The 12080-nt window shown below is 30.7% G+C and overlaps 1 protein-coding gene across 1 annotated transcript in view; it reads right to left on the reverse strand.

The window, feature by feature from the left end:
* Positions 1-12080, reverse strand: part of LOC107444340 (neuronal acetylcholine receptor subunit alpha-7-like) — a 185420-nt gene that overhangs the window by 36147 nt on the left and 137193 nt on the right. Inside the window, exons 4-5 of the mRNA XM_071180922.1 lie at positions 6404-6513; positions 1415-1671 (exon numbers count right to left, since the gene is read on the reverse strand). Coding sequence (XP_071037023.1) covers positions 1415-1671; positions 6404-6513 — 367 coding nt within the window. The remainder of the gene's footprint in view (positions 1-1414; positions 1672-6403; positions 6514-12080) is intronic.

Raw genomic sequence — 12080 nt, forward strand, 5'->3', positions numbered from 1 at the left:
TGTGAAAAAAAAATTTTTCCCCGGTATTAAACAGGCAAAAATGGCAAAGCAATCCAGAGGCAACAAAATAGTCCCGGTCCTTCAACGATTGCCGTCGCTTTGCCTGAAATGCCATGCACTGGCCCTCATTCTGGCCCAGATTTCACTTTATTAACGGAACCGATACGGCGATGAAAAGCCCGCCGTAATGGCACTTTAGGTGTGCCGACATTGTCCCTTCACTAGCCCAAAAGTCGTGTGCTTGTTGGGTATGAAACAATGTTTGAATATGAAGCATTGTTTGAAATGAAGTTCAGCTTTCACTATGGAACATTGTTTCACCTGTCACTGTAAAACATTGTTTGAAAGCAAAATTTTTCAAATTTAATATAAAAAATTGTTTGAAGGTGATGTTCTTGAGGTACACTATAAAACAACGTTTAAGTATTGTTTGAATACTATTGGTTGAATGTTGAATGTTTGAATATAGTTATTTGGCTCACATTTTTAAGAAATTTTTTTTACAAAAATTTTTTTTATATCAAAAATATATATTCTCTAGAAAATTTAATGTTTTCTAGAGAATATATATATTTTTATAATATTTTTATTTCGGAATATAATATATAACATATTTTTATAATATTTTTATTTCGGAATATAATATATAACATATTTTTCGAATATATATTCGAAATATATATATTTTTATAATATGTATATTTCGTAATATAATCTAAAAATTTTAAGAAAATCTGTTGAATATCTTAAGTTATTTGGCCCACACAAATCTATATTGTAAAAAATCTTCAGAATATATTTTGAAGATTTTCTTCAAATTATCTTACGAATTTCTTCAGATTATATTCTTAAGAATATCTGAAGTTATTTGGCCTACATCAGTGTTTCTCAAACTTATGACTTTTGTCAACCCTTTCAAAATTTCTCGTAACGCGGTGTACCACCAATACGAAAATGAATGTATTTTTTTACTATAAAAAAAATGCATAAGTTAAAAACCACAACTGGTTTTTAACTTATGCAATTTGTTAACTTTTGCAATCTGTTAACTCTGCAAAATATAGCCAATCGAAAAATACGTAATTGTTAATTTTCATGGCTAGNTTTTTTTTTTTTTTTTTTTTTTTTTTTTTTTTTTTTTTTTGAACTTTTCGTTTGTTGCATCATATTTCACATAAGAACGCGTACCCCCGCTAAACTGTTCCACGCTTTGGGAAACACTGGCCTACATGAACCTTAATCTTAAGAAAATTTTCAGATTATATTCCGAAGATTTGTTTCATATTATTTCCTTAAGATTTTCTGACAATATTCTTAAGAAAATCTTAAGAATTAGTGGGCCAAATAACTTAAGAATTTTTTAAAAGTAATTCTTGAGATTCTTTTTAGTGGGATGGTTCGAAATATTGTTTACCGAGAAGTTCCCATTCTCCGTTTGTGATGTAAGTAGAGAGGTCACCTCCATTCTCTGAGGAGAGACGGAGATCTATCTGGTTGCCGTCGTATGTCCAGGATCCAAATTTCATGTTGCACCTCTGGTCATCGAAGGGAAACCACGTGATGTCTATCTTGCAGGTACTCTTGAATATCCCAGGGGGAATGTAAGTGCAGCTGCCATTGCTCCGAACAACAACGTTCGTGTGGTAGGTGCCGTCGAACTTCTCGTCTGCGCTGCAACAAACATCACACTTTAAATCCTCGATTATTATGAGGAAGTGAAGTTACTAAAATTAATTTTTTGCTCACGGCTGGTACAACATGTGGACCACAGGTGATGGTACAGTATAGTACACCGTAAGCAAAGGGTTAAAGTGAACAATACAACCCAAGTAGCACAATTCACAAAAACGATATCGTAAAAACTTAGCTTTGAACATTGTACAATATCGTAGCGAAACATTGCACTGTATAAAAATATACCCCTTTTGTAACGTATATTCAATATCGCGAAACAATATTGTTCGATATTTTAAAAACGTTGGGGAACGTCGATCGATATCTCTCAGCATTTCAGATATCTCTGAATTTATTTTTTGGAATTATAACAATTTGACGTCATTTTTTGTCTTATAAATGATTGATTTAAGAACACAATAAAGTTAAAAATGAAAAGTTTTACTAACAGACTCTTAATGTGAAATCGTACAATATCGTACACACAATGTCGATTTTCGCCAATATTGACAATGTCGGTCGATGTAGACTAAAGCTGTTCCAATATCCCTGTGCTACTTGGGAAGTTGGACAGCAGGAAAAAGATGGTTAGCAGCTCGGGGAAGGGAGAGCTTGAAAATGGATGAATGATTAAATGAGACATTTTTAATTAACTGTTTCATTTTTAATAGACCTTAACAAAATCTTGCTCATAAAGTTGCAACAGACTTGATATAGATCAGTGCTTCCCAACTGGAAAATAATTCTTTTGGGATTTTTTTCTGCGCTACGTTGCGTAACTTAAAAGTTCTTAGTGACCCCGGGGTGAATCACAAGCTATCCGTTGAGAGCGATTTGGGGCATAGAGTTATCACAAAATAAAACTTAATGGGATTATTTCCTTTGTTGTCCGTGCATTTTTACTTACCGGAAAAATCACGTGGTAGGATCCAGTTTTACCTCATTCATTTACATATAATTTTTGGTTGTCATCAGCATAAAAGTCATAAAGGTACTGTTTTCCTATAAATATTCCCAGCTCATGTTGAAATCGAGGGGAACGAATGCGCAGATGCCCTTGCAAAGGAAGCACGCGACGAAGATCAACCTCGAGCTGTCACCTGTGCAGATGCTGTCGCCAGGCGAAGGATATACAACCAGATTTTTAACGAGGCAACAATCCCCGAATCTAAACTGCCCAAGAAATCATTCCTCTACAATAGCTAGGCTACGTACTAGACATTTCAAAGGAATGAAGATCTCACGCACCAATATAAAATCCTATCCCATCTGTAAGTACTGTCCTCATTTGCAACTAGAGACCATGTTTTTGACTGCCATGCTATTATCAGCTCCCTCTGTCAACTTGGAGCACCCCCATCGAAATTCTCCATGACCATCGCGCTCCAGGACTTGCAAATCTTGTTCTCAAGATTTTTGAAGGATTCAAATCTTTGCACTATCACTGTATGCATAGACACGACAACAACAACAACAACATCCCTAATTTAAAGTCATTTTCCTTTACTGTTATTATTACGCTTTTAATTCAAGAGTTTAACACTAAGAGAATTGTTGTTTTCTTTATTATTATTATCATAATGTAGTTCTGCGCTAGATTTTAAGATAAAGTTATTTAGAAAGGTGGTCTAATCTTATAAACCATTTTACAATTATTATTTTTGCGCAAGTAACATTAATATATTGTTATTAATTACAGTTAAAGAGTTGTGTTTAATGATTCAGAACTTAACGATCAACTTCATGCACATTAAGATGTGAGCAAAAATAGTATTTAATATATCCGCTCATTTGATAAGCGAAAATATTAACAGGGTGCGTAGCCAAATTATTCAACAAAAAATAAGCACTTTTTAAGCATTCAAAAAATATTTTTAAGTACTTTAAAAAAATATCATAATTAGGCAGGGTTGGAAAGTTTTTGACAATTGACGGTTTTATCTTGTTTTATCATAAAAAAAAAACCTTTTGGCATTGTTTTTTGACAATTGTCAAACATCATGAAATTTTGAATCATGTAAAGCGACTGGCGTTTTCTTACGCTACGGATTGACAATACGCCGAAATAGATTGGGGTTGAATTAATTGTGAAAACGTTGAATAGAACAATGTGGACTGTGTCTTTTTGCATAATTCGAAGCGAAAATCAACATAGTAAAGGAAAAATCTCATTTTGAAAAAGAGAAAATTAAGCACTTTTTAAAAACCCGCAATGAAAAAAGCACCTTTAAGGCCTTTTAAAAAACGAAAATAAATAAGCACCTTTAAGCACTTTTTACGCACCCTGATTAAGTTATAGTTGCGAACTCAAATTTGTTATAACAATATGAAATGTTACTTTAAAAAATTATTACTTGTAAGAATTACTTCTGTTCACCAATAGATCTAAATATTCATAATACTGATAGAAAATAAAATTTGAGCGAGGGAAGTGGAGGTATAAGAGTAATCAAACAGGATTCCTCTGTAGAAAATGTTTTTGATAGATGGCGGCCATTTTGGAAAGTTAGGTGACTCCCCTCAAGTTCTTAGGTGCTATATCACTTTTGACATGTTTAGATAACATCTGATTCTTGATATGATTATATTTCAAGTAAAATGAGCAAGAATTAAGTAAATTTGATTCTTTAGATCACTTTAAAGATCTATATACTTGTTATTTGTTGTAATTATTTCAACTTTATAGTCCGTTCAACGAGAACTGAGAGTGGAAGTAAACAAAAGGGTTGCTGTTTGATCGCCAACGTTTGCCACTTTAACGGTTTCTTCGCTGAATGGGCGATTTCATTTTAATCGACAGAGCTTTCGCTTTTATAGAAAAACGAAAACGATGTTTGGTTTTTGATACCTTAAAATTAGATAAGAAAGTGCAAAATTAAAAATATTTTAATGAAAATACGTTTCTAAGTGTTTCAGTAAACACATAATTTTATTTTAAGAATAGTTTTAATATATATTTATATTTCTTTAAGTTTTGATTAAATTAGTTTTAATATATTTTGCATAAATATCTATGAAAAACATAACTTTTATAATTCCATCGTAAAAGTCGTATAGAATTGAAAGTTATGTTAAAAAATGTTAAAAAAATACTCTTTTATTTTCATAATTACAATTTTTTTTAAAATTTATTAGAAGTTAAATAATATTTAAAATAGTTTTATGTTTCACCGATTGATTTAANGCGCTGTTGTCGATGTGTAGAGTGCAAAAAACAGTCGATTTGCTTAGAAGGGTAGTTGTTGCGTGGCGTTAAAGTGAGGAGTTTCGTTTCCATCGCTCTAAAGCATGTTGTGAAAAGGCTTAATGACGAAAAAAGACGAGATGCTTGAATCCATCGTGCTACTGTCCTATATGGTAAAGCATTTGCTCCAAAGGCTTCCACTAATCCTCGATAGCATTCTGTTGCATTTTTGCCACGGGCAACCTCGATTGTAAGCCACGACCGCTGATCACCTTTTGAAAACATGCTTTAGAGCGATGGAAACGAAACTCCTCACTTTAACGCCACACAACAACTACCCTTCTAAGCTAATCGCACTCTACACATCGACAACAGCCCCTCCTCACAGCTCCCATATCTAATTTGAGCATGCCCGTCCTTCTGTGAGTTTAAAGGTTAAGTTGCCACTATTTAATTTACAACCCTCGTATTTCAAGTAAAATGAGCAAGAATTAAGTAAATTTGATTCTTTAGATCACTTTAAAGATCTATATGCTTGTTATTTGTTGTAATTATTTCAACTTAAGTAGAAAAACTGTTTTCTGCCAAGAAATGACAATTATTGGGAATCAATCATTGGGGTTGGTGAGCTGCAGCGAACAGGGGACTTACTCCCCTATTTAACTTTTTAAAAAAATCAGCCNTAACTTTTAAAAAAAAATCAAACAATTGTCAGGTAATTATTTTTATTTATGTTTCAAATATTTACACTGTCAAATGAAATAATGGTTTTATTCAATTCCTACCACTAGATTACACTCTCCCAATATATCTTGTTCAAATTTCCAATTGTTAATAAAATACTTTTTATTTATCCACTCAAACTTAAATACATTTTTTAAAACTTGATGTTCAGGCAGTTTTTTCGAACATTAATTCATTCATTAAATAGGGACATGCCAAAAACGAAATGCGAATTTGTAAAGCGTTAGTCATTGTTTCAAATTTTACTGTAAGCGATTCAGTGTTTTACATATTTTAAAAATAACATCAATGATAATTTCTAATTTATACCTCTATTTGAAGAAAAAATAGTTTATTGTTCACGTTTATATATTTAATTATTTTATATTCGCTGTGTCGGATAAATTCATTAAAGAACGTGACGTGGCAGCACGTGTGTTCCACGTCACCCAATTTATCCTTTTATAGTTGTCTAACACAACGGGATTTTTTTTTTCAATTCCTACCATTAGTTCACAATCTCCCCCTATATATTTATATTAATTGTTCAAATTTTAAATCGTTCATAAAATAATTTTTTTTTCATCCATTCAAATTCATTTCTTTAAATTTGTAGTGGATGACCACTTGATGTTAATACAGTTTTCTTTCTTCAAATATTATATATCATTCATTAAATTTAATTCATTAATTTTAGTTTTATATGGGAGAAACAATTGTAATTATTTATTTAAAAGTAACTTTGTTTACCTAAGTAGGAAACGACTCGTTCTCTAAGAATTTGGGCTAAAAAAAAGAGAAAAGTAATAGGAGAGATGTTACCTGTTATACATGAGTACATCGGGTTTCCAAATCCTCCAGGGGGGGATCCGGAGATCCATTACTCCTCCGTAATCACTCGCATTCCATCGCAAGTTCACATCCACCCACTGCTGCAATCAAACAAACATTCTTTAGTCTTCTATTTTTTTTATTGAAACTATACATAACTTCGTCTGCTTCAACAAAAATCGATGGAGCTTCAAGCACAATGGGATCTCCTCATTCCAGATCCAGTTTTTATACTTTTATAACCGTCGTTGAACAGCCGGAATCAATTTTAGGGCTTACGACTACTAAGGTTCAACTCCGCAGCCTTGCCATTTTGAACCCAATCTAGAAGACAAGGGAACTCCTGTATAAAATATCGGGAGAAATTAGCCTTCGTAGAGGACTTTTTGATGGAACTAACCCGCATTTGCGTTACATGGAGGGGAAGAAGACGAGAACCTTCCACGTTAAACCTGACGGCATAGGAACTTTAACCTATGATCCGTCGTCCGCTGAGGATATTTCACGGATGCAAAACCGGATGCGGAATTCGTCTTGACCAGCCATCACAGGTACTCTAACCAGGTTCATTTCATTGGAAGTCGAACGCTCAATCCCCTGAGCAATCACGGCCCAGAAAGAGTTAAGTTGTCGATGAAAAATTACAATTAAAAAAAACTTAAGTAGCCTTGAGGAAACAGAAAATGAAAAAAAAAATAATAACTAGAAAAACCGTCGTGACCTAGAGAGACAAATAAAGGCAAAATCCATAACCCCGCGCTACCAAAATCAAAACTTTTGATGGTTTTCCATGGAGGGTCCAACATAATATTGATGGTAATCATCAATAATTCCATCATGAACCACTATATTTTTTGATGATAACCAACATAGGTAACCATCGCTTTAATGTAGGAATTCGAACTGATTTATGATGGTCCATCATAAGAATATCAACTTGTTTTGATGGTTTGTTCTAGTTAAACCATCAGAAATTTCCATCATAGTTTCTCAGAAATCAAATGTCGGAATGATCATGAATCACCATCAAACAATGTAAGAATTCGGACTGATTTATGATGGTGCAACATAAAAATAAAAATTGTTTTTATGGTATATTCATGGGAACGAATAAGAGTTCCCACTAAACCATCATGGAAATGTATAGTTGGAACAATCGTGGACCATCACGAATCATCATGGATTGTTGGTCCATGAGAATCAAATTTATTTTGATGGTTAACCACCATAGAATTAAAGTAGCATTTTCAATCACGGAATGATGGAATTTTATTAGCATATCAAAAAACATGAACGCATAATGGAAAATGTTGGATGATGGTAACCATCAAATGATGTTGGACGTCACGAATCATACTGAAACCAACATTAACCATCAAAATGTTTCGATGAATTTTTACAATCAAGAATTTTTACTCGGGTATGTGATGAACTCGTTTCGATAGCAACTTTACAGGGAATTATCAAGAAACAACATTACTTATCGAAATTGAATTTATTATGAGAATTGAACTATGATTTTTTTTTACTCTCTCGGCTATCACGGTTTCCCATGTTATTTCCCCCTTTCCCCCCTCGTTTTTCGCTCTCAACTTTACGTTTTTTATTTGAAATTTATAATTGTTTCCCTCCTTTACGTCTGGAGAATGGGCACCTATTTTTGAGCACTCAAAGAATGTGACTTTTATCACCACCTTCGTACATTTTGAAGAATGAAGTTTTCCTATCATCAACAAAAAAAGAGGCATAGTAGTTAATGAAAAGGACTCGAAAGAAAATAATGAGGAAAAAAGAAATCACGAGAAAATGACATTTTCTAAAGAATTGGAAAATCTAGGCAGAATTAATGTGAGAGGCAGGATGCATTTAATGTGAAAGGCAGGAACGAGGCAGCTCATTGGAATCCATATGAATGAAACTACAGAATAAAAAACTATGTTATCAAAATGCTATTGCACCAAAGAAACTTTTATGTTTCATTGTTAATTTGTTGTGCTATTATTTTTAATATAAATGTCCGTATTTTAAATGGTTTTCAACACAAAACATTATTTTTTTTAAATAAATAGAATGGATGTTTAAGATGATTTTAGTGAAACACCTTGATGCAAGAGTATTTTACTTCGCTACTTTGGGGCGAAGTAGTTGTTCCACCATTTTTGGCCTTAAGATGCATGAATTGCTTTTTGCTATATTAATTAATTTGCACTGCAACGCATGTATTTTTGAAAATTAAATAACATATATTGTTAGTTCCAACTAATGAACAAATTTATAATTTGTATAAGACTTTGAGTCATTTTATTCACGTAGGTAATTTGAAAAAAAAAATAGCGACCTGATTTTTTCTAGTTTTACACTCTTTTTATTAATGAATAAACACGCGCATTATGCGGCACATTAAAAATGCAAAAGAGAAAGTTTAATATTCACGATTGCACTTTAATATGCATGTGATCTAACTTAAAAAATTTTATTAAATGATTTATAGCCTTTTTTTTTAATCTGCAAATAACAAAATGATTCAATATAATCCATAATTTACAATCCTGCAAAATTAATTCAGCTTCTATTTTTATACTAAAAAAGAGCATAAGTATTTAACAAAATAAACATAGCTAAATCAAAATGACACTAAGTGGAGATAAAATGCAAAATGAAAAAAAAAATTCTCACAAAATAAAATTGAATTCGCTTTCTGTGTTTATTTAAATCTTAAAACCCAGCAAACGAGTTTCTTTTTTATTTTCAAATTAGAATTTATGAATAAAAAATTGTTTATTTAAAGAATATTTAAGAGAATTTAATTCAATTAGTTCCTCATAAACTTATTAAACTAAAAAAGTATATATTTCATTAAATTAAATATTTAAACTCTTCTACCGTTTTGAAAATGTTCATTTCTTGAAAAATATTTTCTCTCCTGCATTTAAAAAAAAAGTTTTGGTCGATTAATATTCTTTTGAGGCGAGTATTAGATGCCATCCATCAAGACTCAGAAATTAAAGTTGTAGTTCATAAAAATTAAAGTAGAGTTGACGTAGATCAGTCTTCTGGATTATGAATTTACATCCTTCTTATCAATCATTTTATTAAAGATTTCTTCATCAATCATTATCATTGTCATCATCAGATTAAATAATTTTATAGCTTTTTTTATATCTATTTTCAGCTTTCATGGATGCGTGAATATAATATAGGGTAATATAAGACGGAATTAAAATTATATTAGTTTTATTGCATGAATGGAAGTAAATAATGAACTACTTATCTATAATAATAATTCTATAATAATAACTATAATATAATATCTATAATATAATATCTATAATATAATATCTATAATAATAATTATCAAATTTAATAATTTTAATGTTTTTTAAAAATCTATTTTCAGCTTTTATGGATGCGTGAATATAATATAGGGGAATATAAGATGGAATGAAAATTACATTATTAGTTTTATTACATGAGTGGAAGAAAATAATGAACTACTTATCCATAATAATAATTCTGTAATAATATCTATAATATAATATCTATAATATAATGTCTACAATATAATATCTATAATATAATATCTATAATAAAAATTATCAGAATAAAAACTTTTAATGCTTTTTTTAATCTATTTTTATATTTTATGGACGCGTGAATATAGGGGAATGTAAGATGGAATGAAAATTACATTATTAGTTTGACCACATGAATGGAAGTAAATTATGAACTACTTATCTATAATAATAAAATGAAACGTTTGTCTGTATGTGTGTATGTATTTCTTATAACTCCAGAAATATTTTTTTTCAATTCTGAGAGTTGGACAACGGTTGAAAGGAAAAATGTTAGCCCTCAGTCCCAAATATTGTTTAAAAATTTCATTTAGATTTTCCAGGAGAGAAATTTAACAAATAAAATTTCGGATTGGTTTAACGTTACACATTTTGAAAATTTAGTCTGTAGACTGTATTTAATCAAAAATGGGTTTACTGCGCATTCATTAACCCCTTAAAGTATAGATTAATATTTATTTTTTTCATTCATTATGTAAGATAGCTCAATGAACGTAGTTCCCTATACGGACTGTGTCACCAAATGAGTATTTCTAGTATTACCTCAAAGTTGCTTAATATGTTTTGAATTACGATTTAAAGTCATGTTTCTATAAAACTAAATAGTTTAAAATTTATTGGCAATTGAAATAACGAGAAAAAGTTACACACTAAAAAAAAATTAATGGAGAAGAGGTACTTATTCATTATGTGATTCATTAGGAGATTCATATTCATTAAATTGAACCGTGAATATTCACCAAACTATTATTGACAATGATGCTTTATTAATTTTGGTAAAAGGTACCACTCTTATTGCGGTAATAGGTGTTGTTTAAATTAATACCAGAAAAATTTTGTAGTAGTAGATAAGATAGTTATTTTATGTTGGTAGGTACTGTGTTAATAGGTTTTTTTAGGTCTTCCAAAAACGATAAATACTGGAGAAAACTGCTTAATCGCTATCATAAAGTGACTATGCGTAAGAGCAACATGCCAAATGATCGTAAGTATAGTTAATATTTATTGAAACGTGTTCAGCTAAATCGAATAACAACACTATGAGGTCCAGCAAATATATATATATAAACACAAGTAATGAAATAAAAATTTATATAAAGAGAAAGTAAAAATGAGAAAACCAATAGTCGTTATCAAGACACATCTATTGGTATAAAAAATTAATGCGATATTTCTGAATATATATATATATATATATTTACGTGTATTATAACATCGTTGCAGAGTGGAAGGATAAAAACAGGTTTTAGGCTGGTAAAGAGGGCACAATATTTATTTAATAATTATAAGAGAAAGAACAGTCATTAAGGTGGTTATAAATCTTTGTGCTTCTCAATAAAAGTTAGGGAAACTCTAGCAAAGCAATTCCGTAAAATGTTTCGTTTTAGGGAATGAAGGGAATCTTAACAATTGTAATTGGTCTGTTAAAGGGGTCCAGGGAAAAAGTGTTCCGGGCGAATTAGTCGGAGGGATATCGTTAAAATTTTAATAAATGTATACTTGAACTAAAAATAGATTAATAGATAGGATGTGAATTTTAAAGTGAGAGAAAGAGTGTTTTGTTTTGAATAAAAAATTAAAAAACGATTTACAGAAAAGGAATAACATGAAAAGTTTAGTTCAAGCTTTTTAGTTACATACGTTATTTATATATATAAATAAGACACACACACATTTCTATATACATATATATCTTCAAAATGAAGATAAAACAAAGGAAAATTACAGACATATGAAAAAAAAGGGGGGGGGAAGAAAAGTTATAATAGAAAAAAAACAACTGGGAGGAAAATAAAAGGATGAAATTTTTTTTTAAAAATCCGGAAAATAAAAGATAAAATCTTTTCATCAGCCCACACGATTATATCCGCACTATTATGTATTTGTTATTTTTTTATTCTTATTTTTCTTCTCCCCCCCCCTCTTTTTTTCATTCTGTAATTTTCCTTTCTGTAATTTTCCTTTGTTTTATCTTCATTTTGATCTTATCTAATGAGTTCTGTTTACTTGCAGCTTATGCGCAATAAATGAAACTTGTTGTTTTTCTTAATTTTCTTCGTGTTTTTTTGTGTTTATTTATTTTGTTTATATATATA

The sequence above is a fragment of the Parasteatoda tepidariorum genome, chromosome 5 (assembly GCF_043381705.1).
Source record: "Parasteatoda tepidariorum isolate YZ-2023 chromosome 5, CAS_Ptep_4.0, whole genome shotgun sequence".
NCBI classification, from domain to species: Eukaryota; Metazoa; Arthropoda; class Arachnida; order Araneae; family Theridiidae; genus Parasteatoda; species Parasteatoda tepidariorum.